This window comes from Cheilinus undulatus, linkage group 22 (assembly GCF_018320785.1).
Source record: "Cheilinus undulatus linkage group 22, ASM1832078v1, whole genome shotgun sequence".
In the NCBI taxonomy this organism is placed as follows: Eukaryota; Metazoa; Chordata; class Actinopteri; order Labriformes; family Labridae; genus Cheilinus; species Cheilinus undulatus.
The window spans coordinates 30,662,288-30,681,424 of NC_054886.1; the positions used below are offsets into that span (position 1 = coordinate 30,662,288).

Consider the following 19,137-nt stretch of genomic DNA (forward strand, 5'->3'; position numbering starts at 1 on the left):
GTGTGCTCTGTGCACAGTGAGTCTGCTCAACCAAGCTGTGTAGCAAAACATTCTGAAACATGACTATTTGCTCAATTGGGAATGTGTCAGTGACTCTTTTGAAGCTGTTTCGACAACAGACCAGTTTTATTTTTCTGCCCCCATGTTTCTGAGTGGTCCGTCCGTGGGGCAGGCATGTACCGTAAGAATAAACTCACCCCGAACAGGGAGAGATGATCAGACCAAGTGTTTTCATGGATAATGATCAGAATGACTATGGGCATAAACCACCTCTGTTGATCGGAATGAAATATCTTTCCGAAAAAGGCCAAATCTGATGATTCTATTCCAAATGACGCTTACAATTGATCCATGTAAACATAGCTACTGTCTGGAACAACACAGACTCACACTGCAGTGACATCACCTGCATATCCTCTATAGCACTGAAAGTTTTCTCTGAAGATCATGTTTTGATAAATGGTAGAATATACTGAACTTTTATTAAATCAGTGTGTTAAACATGCTTACTGGTGTCATTCCCATGTTGATCACTTCTTTGACACACATTTTAGCTCCTTGTAAAACAAGAGGACACTTTTGGGCGGTTTCCATCATTTTCTGTGCTTGTTTGGCATTGTTCATCAAAAAGAAAGCCTTAAAAGAAGCCACAAAATATAAAGTATTAGCATTAATCTGTAGAAATGCAAGCTAAATTAACTTAACCACTGCAGTGTAATGATGTAGTGCTTACCATGTGCACATGTGGAATGACATACATAGAGTCTTCTGTATATCGAAATCCAAAAGGTACCAACAGATTAGCAATATCCTCCTCGGTGTAACAGCCATTGTTGTAAGGGGGCAGCTCGGATAGAATCAACAGCCTCCTATTATTCTGTCAAAAAGAAGAAATTATCATGAAGGGCAGAAGGGATTTTAAGACAACTCATCATGAATATGTTAATACATTAAGTCCAGCAGTCAGCAGTATTAAACCCTTGATAAATATGCAATAATTTTATCCAGAGATGACAGTTATGGACCAGAGCATGAGTACAGACAAAACAGACGACAACATGACCGCACATTTTCAGCATGCTTTCATCAGAAGAGTTTAAATCAGCATCTTGACTACCACCTGTCTTTTGAGTCTCCTTGGTCACCTTACCTTATCTGCTGAGGAGTGTGGACTGGACCCAGGGAGCGCAGCATCCTGAAGGGTACAGAAAAAGCTTATTGTATCTTTCAAAGCCACTCCACATTGTACACACATTGTGAATAAGATATTTTAAGAGGGCAGGTATAGAGGGAAGCAGCCGGAACATTCAACTGTGCTTAATTCTGCATCCGTCATTGTGTGAGGCAGCCTCACCGCTCCAGCTTCGATCAGCTGTTGCCTGAATTTCTCCGAGGGGTCTTTAAAAGTAAGTGACACGTGACGTACACCTTCACCCTCAGCGCCTAGGGGTATCCCATACTTGAAAGATTTTCCCCTTGGGAATCCCTGTAAGAAAACCAAAATGTTTGAGTCATATGAATCCTTTTTATGTTAGGTATCTATCTCTGTGGGAATCTATCACAGGCCGAGTTTGCACAACCATTTCATCCAAAAACTGTCACCTCTTGTTATGTGTAGGCTGTTTGTTTACAAGACAATAGCAACTACAGGCCTGATAGGTATCCTACAACATTTTAAGTTGTTTTTGTGAATCCATGTGCACAGCAAATGTTGAGCAAACCAGTCCAGTGACTGCTGATTCCAGTTTTTCATTTCAGAGTGAGATCATGACAGCAAAGCAGAAGGCATTCAGGTGCTACTAAGAAATGTGCATCTTTAAGATGTTTCACCCTGTTCTTGGAGTGAAGATGAATGTGTACGGTGGTTAAAGCAGGGCCCGAGTGTGTGACTTCATACGGAGGCTTCTGAAAAGCTGTGGAGACAAAACAGATCTTAATGGGAATACTGAATTCACATACAAATATCCTTTAAGCCCTTGCTGCCTGTGCATATGCATCTAGCTGGTTAATATGAGTGTAATTATAAATTAACTAGCCTGCACGAAATCTTTGTCACTGGTGAATAGCTCTAAAGCAGGGATGTCCAAACTGAAAATATAAGGATGGCTGGACCTCTTTGCCACACCTTACTATTTGTGAATTAACCTTATAACCACAACCTTGATTATTATATAGACTGATCTTATTGGTTTTTTGCTTTTACCATCTTGATGCATGCATTTTCCTTTCTCTTACCTATTCTTAAAAGGAACCATGCATGATCAGACAAGTTAATCTTGTTGGATAGATATTTGTATGTCTCAAATGTATATTAAACTAAAAAACTCAATAAATATCCCACATATCTGCATTTTGAGTACATTTCAGCTCATAAACTCACAAGGAGACTGCCATGTTTTCATCCGCGTCACGGAGTATGACGTCATGGTTCCGCAGCGCTCCTCTCCATTGCTAAGCAGTAACCGTTTTTAAGATGGTTGCAAGCAGAAAAACCGTCTGAAAGCTGTTGCTGCCATGAGTTTGCTGCGTGTTGGTTTTGTCTCCCTGTTGTCAAAGCTCTGTCATTCCTACAAAGTTTTACCTCAATAAACCTCCATCACATGACTACGTTGAGTGTATAGTGGAAGCGTGCCGGGAGCTTTTCAAAATAAAAGTATTCTGTACATAGAACAGAGTTTCTCCAAAGAAATGCTAGCAGACTTGTACTTTGAAAGGTGCAAACCGGAAGTCCTTTCGTACTGTGTTTATCTTTACCTAAACTGTGTGGAAACAGAAAGTCTTATAAAGAAGAGAAGTTCAACTTTATTAAACAGACTCATTTTAGCTCGTGGCCTTCATCTGGTTCATCAAGAAACTAATTTCATTTTCTATCCATGTGGATGTTTTGCTACAACAAGGTAAATATGGCTCTGTATGTATCATTTTCCTGTCTAGATGGACAGATAACTGCTCGTGGTGCAAATATAATATAGAAGAGACCTCTAATTTTAGAATTGAGACGTGCTGCGTTTCTGAGATGCAGCCCTAACACTGGCTGCCACTCTGAAACAGGTTGCTGCAAAGGATCACCGCGGAACTGTGACGTCACGGCGCCAGCGCAGACCAAGACATGGCGGTTTCCTGGTGAATTTATAAACTCAAATGACTCAAAATACAAATATCTTGTGAGTTTTTTAGTTCATTATGTATATGAGAGATACAAATATCTATCCAACAAGATGAACTTGTCTGATCATGCAGGGTTCCTTTTAAACATGTATTTTTCATTATAATTTAACGCCTTTTAATGCTTTTAGTCCTCACTGCTGCTTCTTTAACCCTCCAGGGTCCCTCCAGAAAAAACTCAAACTCGGGACCCTTGGGACCCAAATGGGTCCCTGCAGAAAAAGTGCTACATATTCAAACTGTTAAGATGTGATGAAATGTGAGGTTGCAATTTTAAACCTTGATACAAACCATTAACTTTTGGAAAAATCTCTGCCATTAGCATTAACACAACACACTAACCAAAAAAAAATTCATTGACAAGGTTTTTGATGCTTGGTTCCTGCATTGACCGGGTGCAACAGCTCAGTTCAATTTGCTGCGACTGTCGGCAGTGACATTTGAAAACTGTCTCCTTGCATTAACAGGTCTTACACTGCAACACAGTAAAGCCCAAGCTCCATGTGACAATGCAGGCTACAGATTGTTTTGCTTTAAGAATTTGCTTCAAACCAGCTACAAATGGGCAACCGGTTGCATTTGGCTTACGGACACCCCTGCTCTTGAGGGTACACAAGAGAGCTCAGGCTGCATACCCCTGTCTAAATCCTACAAACATTTGAGGAAGGTGCATTTATGCTAACTCTGAGATCAGAAATAATGCCTTAGTAACACAAATCGTCAACAGTAACATCAAATCATGGCAGAGAGATGACCGTCCATCATCTTCACTTCTCTGTGAGCATGGAGAAAACATCCGACAGAGAATGTAAAACTTTGTTGTTGTTTTCTTGCATGTTAAAAAAAATCACAAACTCCGAAGTCCTACCCCTCTTGATTTTGACGTCTTCTAGCTCAAAGACAACATTGTCTACGATGTTCTCGATGTTGCCCATCGGCGGCCCTCTGAGGAAAACAGTGCAGTCATAAGTGACGTCATCTGATCCCTCGCTTTTCCTTTGGCAGATTTTGTGTCCGATCTGCAGATCCAACTTTAAGTTGCGCTGAAAGTGGCAAGGACAAGAGAGAAAACATTGTGTTTCAGAGGACGGAGAAAATAAAAGTGGGCATTCAAAAAGAACATTCTTGAATAAAGACATGAGCTACACTCTTCATAAGTTACTCTGTGACCAAATAACATCACAGAAAAGGATATCTTGCCTGAAATAGGAAATAACTAAAATGTGTTTTTATCTGTATGAAACATCATTATGTAAGCTATACTGAAAATGAACAACTCTAAATTGGAATTATATATTCAAGATAACATATGTAGATACTTAAATATACTTAAACATACATCACGTCGCTGGGATTCTTGTGCAGTTAAGCTTTCTAGGAGAGATGCAGGACAGATTTTAGAAAAGAAAAAAGTTAAGTACAGTAAACTTGGAATAATTTGCAGACATTTTTAAAAACAAACTGATTTTTATGGACTTCTTACGAATTTTCCGTTTCAGCAGGACCTCATTTATCCTCTCCCCATAGGTCAGAAGTGTGTCATCTTCTGCAGTTACAGTGGTCAAAGGTTTCTTAACAGTGGGTGTAGACTTTTCTTTGGAGTCAGCCAGTGTTCCAGACTCTAAGGTTTTTGCTGTCTGCTCAGATGAAACATTCATAGCTTCTGAAACCACAACCTTTTCACTTTTGGACATTGAAGATGATGGAGCCTTTTCACTAGTTGATTCAGCTGAAGATGCACTGGACACGACAGATTTTCTGGGGAAATAAAAAACTCAAGATGTAGAAAATGAACACATGAACACAGAAGACGTTAATGTGCTTCAGACTTTGTCCGTGCCAACTTTTTAATCTAAAACAGTGAATACAGCAGCTAAAATGACTTCTGGGAATTTAAAATCTATTAAAAGGCTCTCATAAAAAAACAAGCACAAAGAGGCAGCCCAACAGAAAAATCCACCATTCATCAATATGAAAAATGTCTTACTGGTGATGTCTATTCTGCTCCTTGAACACATTCTCCTGTGAACAAACAAATTAAGATGACTTATTTTACATTCATTGGATTGTGATAACAAGCATCACCTCCAGCCATCAAGGATAAAACAATAGTGTTCAGTACCTCTCCATCGACGATGATGACTGGGACACCTTCGACATAAAGGCGATTTGAAGTCTTTATTTTCTTTGCGCTTTCCTCGTCCTCAAAAGTCACGATTGCCTAAGAGGATATAAGCACATATTGTTTCTTATAACAACCATCTAGACCATCTACTCAACGCTAACACAAATATTTTCATGGATTACCTAAAGGCAAATGCAGACCTGTAAACCATTTGGTTTACGTACAGCAAACAACACAAATTACATAACGAATAAAAATCAAAAGATCAACAAAAGAAAATACAAGCTCTTCAGATTTTCACTACGTACCTCCATCCTTGCCCGAAACATCACAACAGACTTTGTTCTTCCAAACTGCTCAACAGCAGTCAGCAGCTTACTGTGAGAGACACTCTTAGGAACCCCGTTTAGTTTCACTATGGTTGAAGATGATTCTTTATCAGACTGTGATTAAAAGGGAACAAAGGGTCACACTGTTAGAAATCACAAATGAGAGCTGAAACTCTTTTTTATACAGACATGGTAACAAATTAATGAAAGTTTGTAAAACAGAAAAGGGCACTTTAAATCTATAATACACTGCTCAAAAACTTAAGGGAACTCTGAACTGTTTAAGTATAGCAGAAAGTCTGTTTAATTTCAGGGTTATCAATTTGCACATTTTGATAGCACAAGTCAAGGTCAATTATTTAACCTGATCTGATGCCAAAAGAAGTGGAAACAGGTTCAATGGAAAGGCAAAAGCTAAACAGTGCCCCAAAATACAATGGTTTTCCATGCGATGGCCAAAGAAGCCTTTCTCTCCTTAACCTTCCTGACTGAGTTGTCTTCTGCTAACTTCCTTTTCACTAATTTTGGCATTAGATGGTACCTGAAGTTACTCAAGCTCTTCGAGGACGACTCACCCATATGTGCCGTCAAAGGAACGTTTTCTGTGTCTGACTGCCCAGTACTGAGACCATGGAGGAGACACCAAGACCCGAGGTTACACAGGGAAAGCTGGACAGGGCGTAGAAGGACACCAAGCAGCAGAACCACTGTCTGCATCTTTGTCCAAGAGGAACGCCAGGGGCAAAGCCAGAGCCTTATGACATGACCTCCAATAAGTCACTGGTGTACTTGTTTCTGACTAAACTTTTAGGAACAGGCTCTGAGGGCCAACATCCTCTAATGGGACATGTGCTCAAAAGCCAGTACCCATCTATCTATCCATCCATTTTTTACACCACCTATCCCACTTGGGTCGCAGGGCCTGGAGCCTATCTCAGCTGTCATTGGGTGAGAGGTGGAGTACACCCTGGACTGACTGCCAGTCAATTATAGTGCTGACATATAGAGACAAACAACCAGGCACACTCACACATACAGCCAATTAACCTACTGAGCACGTCTTTGATGGCGGGAGGAAGCCGGAGTACCCGGATAGAACCCATGCAAGGGCAGAGCATGCAAATCCACACAGAACGGCCCTGACCAGGAAGTGAACCAGGAGGCACAATAGCACTAACCCCTGTGTCACTATGCATCCCATGTAGCTCAATTGGCGTTCATCCCAGAACACCAGGATTGGCAAGTATGTCAATGGGTTTACTAGATACATGTTGCAGGTGTGAGACTGCCATAGCAGCAGTCCTCTGAGCCACTCCATATCATTCTGCTGTCAGCAAGTCAAGCACAGCTTGATGGCCTTCCATCAGCCCTTGCCTGATGGCTTCCTTCACTGCTACAAACTAATTTAGCAAGCGCTTTCATCCAAAGTAGCATACAGAGTTAGACAGGTGTTCATGCTGTTAAGGACCTTGCCAAGCAGGCTACTCATGTCCTGACTGGGCTTCCAACCCCCAATCTCCTGCACCAAAGTGTAGCAGCAATGTAAACCGCTGAGCTATCAAGCCTGCTGTTCTTCTTTAGCCAAAAGTTTTATGAGCATCTTATAATCAAATAGGTTGTTTATGAAGCTTTGGTACAAAACCCATTACTCAGATTCAGATAAGATAGGCTCTTTCACCACTCAGCCCCTTCAGGTTTCTCTGTTGTTTCTCACTACAGTGTTAAGGTCCTCTGCAGTACAATGGAGTGCCCAAACAACGCCTCCCCAGGACCCCAACCAAAGAGCCTCTGGACCCAGCTGAGGGCTTTTAAGAATCTGCAAAATCACCTGGTATCTCTACCTTGGGCATCTCCAGAAAAGGAGGGAGAGTCCAGCCTCCTTTCAGGAGAATGGTTCCAGAACCAGAATTGTGCATGGATGTGAACCCAACTCAATCTTCCTGGTAGCACTAACTCTAGCACAACTTTGGCTTTTTCCATGCCTGAGCGTTTACATACTGAAAGCAAGACCATATCACTGGGGATCAGCATACCAAGGCCACTGACTTGAAAGGCTGCCCAGTATGGACTGCATGTGACTTGGTCCCCCATGCCCTCCCCCGCTGTGGTGAGCACACAGGGTGGCCATGCACGTCACACGGGCACATTATGATTGTGGTGATAACATTCACAGTAGTTGAATCAGCCTGTGATTTTATGTTTTTACTTTGATTTTGTTTGATTTTGTATCTAGACATTACTGAATTTCTGATGTCGATTTCCCTGAATAGTTGCTGTCATTTTGTTTGTAACAAATTATTCAAAGCATACTGGTAAATTATTACCATCTTTAATAGTCAATAACAGCCCAGTATGTGTTGCAAGTGTTCCCTTCATTTTTGAGGAGTATTATTTTCTGTTTTCAAGCAGTATGGTTGTTTAAATTGGTGAGTCCTGAGGCTCAACCAGTTGGGAACCACTGGTTTCAATCACATTTAAAGTTAATATTTTAAGTGTTAAAAAAAAGGAAAACTAAAAACTTACTTCCTCCTCCTGCTGACTGTTCTTTTCTTTAGAGACATTTGTTGCCGACTCTTTTTTTGATGCTGAGGAGGAAGATGAGGCAGTGGAAGGTGATCTCTTTCTACCATCAGATGGAGGAGAAGAGGAGCGTTTCCGTCCTTTGCCAGAGGAAGAGGAGGATTTCATCTTAGACAGCTCTGCCACCAAGGCAGGAGCGAGACTTTTAACCACGGCCTCCAGGTCAGACTGATCTGACAGTGACTGGACACCTGAGGAAACGAAGACATTAAAACAGATAGTGAATCCTCCTTGAAGGTAAACTTTAACAGATTCTTAACTTTGGACCAAGTTCTTAAAATATCTTGAATTTCTCACACCTGATCTTTCCAGAAGTTTCTTAGCCAGTCTCTCTGTACTTCTTCTCCTCTCTTGTTCAGGGGATGACTCTGAATCTCTTGACAATCGCCTCTCACGTTTCCTTCTCGGTGATGTTCGCCTCTCATGGCTCCTTGTTGGGGTTGACCGTCGTCTGTCGCGGTGTCTTGTGGAAGATTGTCTATCAGGGCTCCTTGAACGTGATCTATACCGAGAGGAGATCCGGTGATCATGCCAGGGGGAGCGAGACCGAGAGCGTGACCAAGAACGAGACCTTGATCGAGTCCTAAAAAAAAAAGGATGGAAAAATTTATAACCTCTTCATAATTTTAATCTATAATCTCTCAAAAAGTCACTAAAGAAGGCTAAAAGGTAAGATGCTGATCCTCATAGCAGCACAATCAGATGTTGGAGGAATCTTTGGTGAACATGCGATTGCTGATACCGTCATTTTCGCCAGACAGACCTGTGATGGTATCTAGAGTGGCGAGGCGATCGTGATCGACTGCGCTGTTTATCCCTTCCACCCGCTGAGCCTCGGTGATGACGGGGGCTTTTTGACTTGGACCGAGAACGACTGTCATGCCTGGTTCTCTCATGTCGGGAAGTCTTCTTGGAGGTTTTGGATGAGGGCTTAACATCTTTACCTGCAGTGCTGGAGATTACCAAAACAACAAAGACATGGATGAATGATAAAAATTAACATTGTACATATACATGCCTTTGGCATAGGAGTTTTCTTGTGCATGAACTTAAGACAGACTGATATGGTGGAGTTTCAACTCTGGACAGAGTAAAGAAAAAGGTGGAATTTTCTTCAGATTATTTAATGGGTTTCAAAACTGACAGCAGTGTGAGAACCTTACCTTGATACAATATCAAGCTCAGCATTCCACTTAGGGTATCTGTGAGAAAGGCAATTTAAACAGCCTTATTAAGATGACAAATGTTTTGGACATTTCAAAATAAAAGGAGACACTATCCAAATTAAGACAGGTGGTAATTAACTGTTGCTTCGTAGAGACGTTTCTCAAAGACTGTTTTAAACAAATGCTTGCAAATTAAGAACAAAGAGAAAGACTGACTGTCTTCGAAGGTTTTTGCACTTCTCGAGATGAAGACCATTGTTCTGGTGGGAGATCCAGTCCTTGAAACAAGAAAAAAAAAAAGGGAAGAAACTTAGTTATGTTACTTTTGTCCCGGATTAACCCACAGCTCATATTTCATTCTATAAACAGGAGCATAAAAATGGATTTGCGAGACCTCAAAGTCTGTGCTTGTTGGCATTGCATAAAGTCTAAAACATGGGTCTTTTATATTCAACTAATAGTACAAGTCTAAGATGTGACTACAAGATTAAAGGTTTGAATTTTTTTTTTTTTCTTTTTTTACAATTCTGGCAGAGTGCAAAGTCTTGCAAAGAAGACACAAGTGTTAGGGATACATGATACATGTATCCCAATATTTTCAAAATTATTTTAGCTGATACTGATGTATAAATGCAGTCCAGACCAAAAAAAAAAATCTTTCCTTAAAACACTTGACAGAAGGGTTGGGTATATTGTTAGGGATTTTTCCAGTACCAGTGCTGAATCAATACTTTAAAAGAGAACAAGTGATTTAAGTCGGCAGCTGAATTAAAGTTGTCTCAGTATCCCACAAGATTCAGAAATAAGATGGCAGTGGTTCCCAACCTTTTTTCCTTAAATCACGTCAAGCTCGCATAGCAGTTAATGAGCTCACTTTCTTGGCAGCATGGGAAAGGCTCTCTGTCGAAACTTCTCCTCCCTATCTTGAAGGCCCCCTGCCTATCTCACTGGGTGAAAAAGTATCATTATAGGTGCAGAGTAACATAAGTGTTTATTGTGTGAGCACAAGGCCAAGAAAACCAGCATGATTGCTTTCTTACTTTTGTAAATCAATGATCATAAAGTCCATAAATTTCAAAGTCAAATTAAGGTATTTCTAAACTGAGAAATGTCCATTTTTTTCTTTTAAAATGCACAACTCTTTGAAGTTAAACATTTCGCTATTTCCTCCCAAATAATCACCTATATCCTAAGAAAATTAGCGGATCCTCTTCATTTTTTATCATCTTGGGTGTCCTTGATACACCATCGTTAGTTTTTTAATGTGTTTCTTTTTAGAAAATATACGCACATCCTATTTTGTCACAGACAGACAGAGCAGACAGCCACCCCCCCAGGACCCCAGGTTGGGAACCACAGCGCATATAAGTGAAGGAAACAAGTTTCACTTCCCCAAAATAATGTATACCATGCCTTTCTGTGGAGTGATGGGGATCACAATTTGGTGGCAAGGTACCGAAATCGGTCTTGTAATTCAGTACGGTAAGTATTAGATGTGTTGGTACCGGTACTATGTTGGTTCTGGATTTCGAAACTTAGCCCTTCTTGAAAGTGTAAGGAACGATGATGAATAAGGAAAGACTTCAGCTGACGTAAGTCTGTTGGTCCAGCCTAAAACTTCACCAACTTATATGTTTGTAAGGAGAGTATTTACAGCTGATACAAGCAGACTGTTATGGCCAAAGTATCAGTTGATATCTGCAGAGATTTTCAAAACTGCCACCTAAAATCTACCAATGCCCATATTGTACCAATATCGTGCGTCCCTAAAAAAGCCATATGAGTTGTTTGGATGTACACAACCAACAGATAAATGGGTTGACCCATGACTTTGGTATGGGCTAAAGATTTGTGGTATAATAAACTTGAAAACAAGTTTTAAATTGTCATATTTTTGAGGATATGAGATCTTGGGAAAGTCATTCAAGGTTTAAAAGACTTTATCATGAAAGTAAATATACAGAGGAGTACATGAAAACAAGCAAATAAAAATGGTGAAGAGCTCCTTCTTCTTCTTCTTGGCTTTCTTGATTGCTTGATGGTTCGTCTGAGTGAATGTTGCATCAAGGTGTCCTGAGGCAACATCAAGGTCTTCACTGAGGAGATCACACCCAAGGTTGGTTCTGGTCTGAAAGCACAGTTGGCGGACCATCTGGAGTGGAGACTAGTAGTTGTCAAAAGTGGAGAGGGGACACAGCTGGAATGCTGTCACTTAATGAATTGAAAAAAATGAAACATGACGTTGCAAAAGGGAAAAACAACAAGATGCAAGAACAAATGGGATCGCTTACATTGTTGTCTACGTTGTCTGACGACAACTTGGGTACTTCTTGGAAAGGGAAATACTTAAAAATCAACTTAAATCGGGACCAGCGTGGCAGGGCGATGTAGGTTGTCATTACAAAAAAGTCTAATAATTCAAAGTAAAAAATGGTAAAAATGGTTTCATATAACTTAAACGGAGAAGGTGAAAGGTCCATCTTTCATCATCCAGGGGCCTATATATTCTTATTTGCAGATTCTTCCATGTCACATGTTCTTGGCCCCTGGTTCCATCTTTATCAACCATCTTTTATTACTAAAGTTGTCTCGACTTTTTAAATTAAGTGACAAATAAAAAAAGGATGAACAAATGCAGTTAGTGGATAACAGCTCTGACTTCCATCTTAGTTTGGGTGTTTATCAACTTTAATTGATTTATTGTGTTGAGTATCAGGCCAAATATTGTATATAGATGAAGGCAGAACTCTGCAAGCACTAGCTCAGCAAATGCCGTTGATAGACATGTGACAGAGCCTGTAACATTGCCAGAAGCTAGTTTAAAGGCGAAAGGCTCTACACTGCCATAACAGGGCATAGATTTGTATCCAAGTTGCCTGTTCAGCCATGTCACTGTCATTTAGTCAAAAACAGAACACATTGGGACAAACATCACAAAATTTAACAATGAAGAACAGTAAACTTTTCCACTTACCTGCATATTAGTACATGTTTTGGCACACAGAGAACAGGTATGTGGAAAGAGTCCTGGTGGGTTGGCAGCGTAGTCATTAATCATGGCTTGCGTTGGCTGATCCTTGGAGACCGGAACCTTGGCTGAAGACTGGGTGTTGGGGGTCACCCTCGCCAGATGATTGTAGGTGACCAGGCCTGTAGTTGGTTGAGGCAGAAATGGAGGCTTAACAAGGGGGTGAGAATGTCCAGGAATCAGTGGATGAGGAACCAGAGGAACAAATGTCTGTGCAGAAGAAGCTGGAGACGACTTTGTTTGTCCTGTGCGAGGTACAGGTTGGGTCTCCTTTTTTACAGCTGGCTGAGCCTGTGTCTGCTCTGTCGGCTTCTGTGGCTTACCCTGCTTTTGCTGCTCTGGGGTCTGCAGAGTCTTCTTCTGTTCTGTCTTCCACGTCAGGTAAGTCTTTTTCTGCGCAGTTTGCTGAGTATTCTTCTGCTCCGTCTGCTGCTGAGTCTTCTTCTGCTCCGTCTGCTGTGGAGTCTTCTTCTGCTCCGTCTGCTGCAGTGTCTTCCTCTGCTCCGTCTGCTGCAGAGTCTTCTTCTGCTCCATCTGCTGCTGAGTCTTCTTCTGCTCCATCTGCTGCGGAGTCTTCTTCTGCTCCGTCTGCTGCGGAGTCTTCTTCTGCTCTGTCTGCTGCTGAGTCTTCTTCTGCTCCATCTGCTGCTTCAAGGTTTCATGCATTCTCTTTGGCTGAATTGGCTTCTCCTTCTCTGTTATCTGCTTCCGAATGATATGTTCAACAACTACTGTCCTTTGGGTTTTAACTGGTTCTTTTGTACCACTGGCCTCATTACTGCCAACAAGCATTAGGCCAGGGTGGGTGGGTTTCATTTCATGAGGCCAAGCGAATGGTTGCTGGGGTTTTAAAGTTGACTGGTGAGCTGTTTCTGGTTGTTTCAGAGGAGCAGGCTTGAAAGCCTCAGAATCGAGACCTCTTATGTCTATGTCTTTCTTTTGCAGAGGGAGTAAGCTGGGCATGTCTATTAGTTGGGTCATCATTCGTTGAGCCTGATCACTGCTTTGAGAAGGTGCAGAGCTAAATGCAAAACTACATGATGGGCTGGGACTGATATAAGACACCTGCTCACGTGAAGAACCAAAGGCACTGCTTTTCCACTCTGCAATACTTTTGTCCAGAGACTGTGGCTTGTATCTGCTCGTGGCACTGTCCATGGCCAACATATTGCCAGTCCTACCACTGCTGTCTCCATCGCCTACCCTTCCAAAATCCAACCCAACCCCTGCTGTATATTTGCCAGTATGTCCATAGTCAATCACCTTGCTTGACTGGAGAACAGATGAAGTTTTCTCCTGGTGCATCACTGCACCTCCAGTTCGAAATGAGCCATAATTGTCCCCCTCACTTACTGCTCTCACAGAATGGGACTCTGGGAAAGATTCAGAGTGAACTGATGTTGCTTTCTTGTCCTTCAGAATGCGTATTTGACGCAGGATAAACGGTAGATTAGCAGGAGTAATCTGGTCTTCAGTGAAGGCAGCAAGATGCTGCAAATCATCTTTATCAATGCCAAATTGCTTCAGGATTTGAGAAGCCGTCTCATAGGTGTACTTTGGTTTGCTGGACCGTGTAGGCGCTGCAATTTCATGTGATACTGGATAGTCATAATCACCTAACCCAGGGATGGATGTCGTATCGTGTTGTCTTTCATGGGGGACATCATCGCTACTTATGGAGCTAGGAAAAGGAGGTGGCATATTAAATCTAGAGACATCCTCTGTAGATCGTCTGTAGTTTGATGACCAGTCAAAGGACCTGCTGTCACTCTGAGTTTCCAAGTTTTGTCTATCACCACGAGAGACAGGGGCTGAGGACTTTGTGTCCATTTCTGTGCCCGAAGATCGAAACTCCTCTCTGTGTGTGCTGGGAAAGTGACTATCCTGGTCCATATGCTGATTTATTGATCTTCCAAGAAATCTCACCTCCTCTCTGGCTCTGCTAATATGCATGTCTACAGAACTAGCTATATCCTCCTCTACTTCAGACCTACTTTGTTCAGGCCTGTAACTTATAGGAAGAGACATCAATGATGGGATCACTGGCCTAGAGTTGACAGAAGAAGCTCCAGAAGGACTGAGGTTAGAACCAGGTCCAGGAAATGAGGGTAATCCCCGTGGGTCCCTTTCCATCGGTATATTCGAGAGTCCATACACCCCCTGGGAGGGATTTCGTTTCCCTGGGGCATATGGGTTATACGGAGGATGTGACATGGTGTTGGCAATCTTCAGAAGGTTGAGAAGATTGATGGCTGCAGCAGTCGGAGAGGGAGGAGTTGCAGATATGTAGGGCACAGGTTTCTTGGAGTTGGTTGCAAATGTTGTCCCCTGGCTGCCAAAGGCAAGTGCGTTGCTCAGTTGAGTCAGTGCGAGCCGGGCTTTCAGTTGAGTTAGTTGCAAGGAGGTGGCCTGCTGGCCAATCAGGAGAGAGCTCCCAGGGAACCCTCCAAGCAGGGGGCCCTTTAGGGGCCCTGGGGTAGAACAAGGGGTGTATCGCTCTGATGGAGATGCAAAGCTGGAAAGTTGAAAGAAAGAAAGGAAGGGATTATAAAACAGGACAGCAAAATCAGCTTCATGGATGGTGAAGATCCATCATCTGGAGGGCTCGGTCCTGGGTTGGTCATTAGGTGCTTCCTGTTGGACACATATTCATTTCAACGATTTCTCTTCCTGGTCTTGCCTAGCATAAAAAAGGGGAGATAAAAGCAACAAAGCACATACACAGAGAGGAAATCGTACTTTCACAAGGTATTGAACATTTTTATCTATCTTGGTGAAAATATTTGTGGTTTGGCTCCAAAAAGACCAAACATTCTTCCAGATAAATCAACTTAAACATAGATTCTGTTAGGTTGTCTGGTGCTGAATTTTATTAGTGATTGAGAGATGTCTGAATTCCTGCATGAACTCTAAGCCACAATGTAAAATGTTAGAAGCAGTACACTGTAAGAAAACATTCCACAATCAACAAACAGCATAACAGCAAGGGAAAAGTCTTTGTTGAGCTATTTTTAACATTTCTGACAAAACGATCAAAGTGGGTACATCACACATCTAAGGCACACATAAGGGACTTAAAATGTGACTTTAAAGGGGTAGATTTGTTGTAAATCAAACCAGTTATTTGTGCCTCTATTGCAGTGATTCCAAGCGTATATACAATTTTGACAAGTTCTTCTTTTTAAAAGCTAATTTCACACAACTTTCAATGATTTTTCTGCCAGTAAATGACCATTTAAAGGCATCATGGATACTAGGTATTTCTGCATTTCTTAGGGAATAACATCATAACTATGTTGTATTGGTGTCCATGACTACAATAACAAAAAAGCTTTGAATTCATACCATAGCATGCACTGAGGGTATGGGTGTTAAAATCCCAAACTGTTTTGGGTACTTAATATTACTGTTCTGTAATGTAGATGCAACAAATGCTCTCAAAATTCACATGCAATAAAAAAGCTTGTCTGTTCTAAACTTTAAACTGGTTAAGTCCCTGGGAAAATCCAGACATTTTGTGGATCCTCCAGACATTAAGCAACTTAAACCTTTCAGCCCTCTTGTGATTAACTCATCGAGAACCCAAGTCAGATGACACAAAAGTGAAGCAGGTCAATGTCTGGACCATTCACAGTCAGAGAGTTGCTGTGAAGATGCTGTTCATACTGACCACATCATACTCTCTTCTACCCCTTGCCTTACTCCCCTTGAAACTGTACTCTACCGTACCAAACCCCAACCCATCCCTGGTTCAAATCCACATAAAACTAAGCCTCATTCACTCTCATTAGCCTTTACAATACTAAATCAGGGCTCGAATGTGAGAGCGTTTCACTCGCATTTGCACCTAAAAATAGGTGTGTGAACTGTAAAAAATATTTAGGGGCACATGTGCACATAAAAAAATCAGTCGACGCAGAGATCCATGGAGGAGAGATGCCTCGCTTGGCGTCTGTGTAGCCATAGGAACACGTCGTCCGTGCTCATTTATTCGTCTCATGTTAAGAATGACATGTTGGACATCTCACCGTCTCGCTGGCAGCTCATAATGCCCCAATGCAAGAGCAGAAACCCCAAGACAGCGTAATTAGGTGTTTTTTCATTGTTTACGTGGAATAAAGACTGGCAGAAGGAGCTGGATTTCCTCATTTCGTCTTCTTCTACGCCGGCTTTTCTTCTTGGTCGCTGTTTGTTTGTGATGACAGCGCCGCTAACAGGCAGAGGTTGTAGGTGTTCAGATGGTTTGGGCTGTTTGGCCAAAAGCAGTGTGAATGCAAGCCAAATCAAAGGAAAGTGCAACAATGCACTTTCCATTCCAAAACGGGCTGAGTCCCCCAGAATTTACAAAACACGCAAAAATGAAACCTGTCAGTCACTTAGACCGACTCCGACTGAAGTTGCCAAATTTAAAGTAAATTTAAAGTACCAAAATTAGTAACATTAAAGACTAAATTAAATTGCAATACTTTTTCAAAACTCGATGATTTCACCTTTCTGTAAAATTTGTATACAAATTCATTAAATAATTTTGCTTGTAAATGTCTATTTGTATCACGATTATTTTGGAAAACACATTATTTGATCAATTTTCATTGTGCCCCTAAATTTCTTTATGTGCTCCTAACTTTTTGGACTTAGGAGCACATGTGCTCCTTGGGCAAAAAGTTAGCGTCAAGCCATGTAAATAATTCACCTGTGCTGCTATACAGAGTATGGTATACAGTATAGTCATACTCAGACCTCCAGTCACTCAGGAAATACAGAACGGAGGAAGGATCTGCTGACACTTGGTCACTTCCAGCCTTCTATCTTCTCCGGAGAAATAAAAGAATGTATGAACTAGCTAACAAGTGAGGCAGTAATGCTGCATGGATTAGTAATAATGTGCAATTAGAGTTATACTGAGAAATATTGTGAATACAATATAATATGTAAACGGTATCATTAGTCTACTTGCTCAGTTATCAAGGATTTTTTCAACTTAAATCATGCACATACCAAGTAGCATAAACCTCAAGGCTTTAAAGTACTGCTTTGAAAACAACTTAATATTTTCTGAAGAATGAAAGTTTTCCTGTTTTGAAGATAAAGCCTTCTATGAAGGGAAACAGTGGCACTACATTACACTTGAAGGCCTTTCTGCAGGAGTTTTGTAAACCTTTGAAGTGCTATTCAATACAAAAATAACTGCAGTATTTATGCAAAAAAGTGCTCTGAAATAAAACATTTACTATGCAATTGCACAGCCTGGCATCGCGATTGCAATCGGATTAATTGCGCTGCACTACCCTCCACCAGCCCCTGCTTCATATGCAAATAAAAAAGAGCATCATTTACCCACATTAGCCCTTAAAAAATAAACAATGAAGCTGTGATGCAATGCAGAGTATGGTATACAGAATAAAAACAAACCAGTATTCAAAGAGCTCCATTCAGGACACAGATGGATCTGCAAGCAGCAAGGATCAGCTGATTTTGTCAGTTCAGCCTTCCATCTTTTCAGGAGGGAGCCAATGAAAATCCAGCCTCCTTTGCTGATAGTATCCATCACATATACATAAATGAATGGAAGAACTTGGCAGGCAGCAATACTTTCTATCTTATTCTGGTATTTCAATAGAATGATAATAGCATTTCACTTGCTGGGAATACTATTCTGTAATGGTTTACAACTTAAATGGCTTGCTGTTACAGTAAACTACACGGCAATGAATACAAGTATCTTGGTATCTGCACACAAAATCCCCAACAAAAGTACAAACACCTGAAATAAAGCCAAGAGTACGGGGCAGCCACAAGCTTCTGCAGTTTAGTGCACTTTGCACTATGTTCCTCATCACAGCCCTCCCTTTTTTCCAATCACTATCCTGCTTTTACAGTCATTAATTTGCAAGGTTTCAGTAATCAAGTAGTTTTGTACTGCAAGGCAAAACGTCAATAAATGAAGACTGAAACAGTAGGTTATAAAAAGTGTAGCTAAAGTATACCATTGCAGTAAAAGACGTTTCAGAAATGTCCAGGTACCTTCCCACATCTCTACTTCCGTCAATAACGAACAGACTCTCCCTCATTAAAGGGAGTATATTTCCTTTTGCAGCTGCGTCACATCGACATTCAACCTACTGCAGTCATGTGTGAGCTAAATCAGCACTCTGACGACTGAGATCGATATAAGGATCAATATTTGAGGTTATAACGTCTGAATGATGGCGCCGACGTTTGATACACACAGAGCCCTAAGCTCAGCCGTTACTGCCGTGGAAGAAGACTTCAAGCTACTTTAAGAAGACAACGGTGTAAAACAACTTTCCACCTGTTTTGAAACAATGTATTCAGTTTCTGAAAGTAAAAGCGAGCTATTTGTGTTTCAAACACAGCTGAAGTGGCGCAAGTTACCCCTTGTGCTACTCCTAGCATGTGCTAACGGCAGTTTTGCAGAGAAACCGGCGACAAACTGACGTTTAACTCGGTTTTTGTGTGACAAATATCAAAAACAGCGACTGAAAACGTTCAATACTTGCCCAGTGGAGGTGTGGCGGTGTTATTATTGCATACCTTTTGTTATTTTAGAGTAACTTGCGGCTATTATGCCTTCTAACTCATCTTCGTGCTGTTGCCAGGACGAATCCCAACACAAGTCTATGACAACCGTCGTAATTTCCGGTTTAAGCCTTCAAAGTAAAAGCTCGACCGTTTGAAGATAAATTAACTGTACAAGCCACGGTTATCTATTAGTTCGCTCAG

General features: G+C 41.3%; 1 protein-coding gene across 1 annotated transcript in view; it reads right to left on the minus strand.

Moving 5' to 3' along the window:
* The window catches only part of LOC121504720, a 33,923-nt gene extending 15,061 nt beyond the window's left edge, over window positions 1–18,862 (minus strand). The window contains exons 1-18 of the mRNA XM_041779752.1: window positions 17,806–18,862; window positions 12,340–14,908; window positions 9,582–9,643; window positions 9,363–9,401; window positions 8,963–9,151; window positions 8,499–8,782; window positions 8,143–8,390; window positions 5,599–5,733; window positions 5,288–5,386; window positions 5,153–5,187; window positions 4,649–4,923; window positions 4,505–4,539; window positions 4,034–4,208; window positions 1,831–1,913; window positions 1,355–1,486; window positions 1,151–1,195; window positions 734–877; window positions 511–636 (exon numbers count right to left, since the gene is read on the minus strand). Coding sequence (XP_041635686.1) covers window positions 511–636; window positions 734–877; window positions 1,151–1,195; window positions 1,355–1,486; window positions 1,831–1,913; window positions 4,034–4,208; window positions 4,505–4,539; window positions 4,649–4,923; window positions 5,153–5,187; window positions 5,288–5,386; window positions 5,599–5,733; window positions 8,143–8,390; window positions 8,499–8,782; window positions 8,963–9,151; window positions 9,363–9,401; window positions 9,582–9,643; window positions 12,340–14,908; window positions 17,806–17,825 — 4,695 coding nt within the window. The 5' untranslated portion in view covers window positions 17,826–18,862. The remainder of the gene's footprint in view (window positions 1–510; window positions 637–733; window positions 878–1,150; window positions 1,196–1,354; window positions 1,487–1,830; window positions 1,914–4,033; window positions 4,209–4,504; window positions 4,540–4,648; window positions 4,924–5,152; window positions 5,188–5,287; window positions 5,387–5,598; window positions 5,734–8,142; window positions 8,391–8,498; window positions 8,783–8,962; window positions 9,152–9,362; window positions 9,402–9,581; window positions 9,644–12,339; window positions 14,909–17,805) is intronic.
* Between the last annotated feature and the right edge of the window lie 275 nt (window positions 18,863–19,137).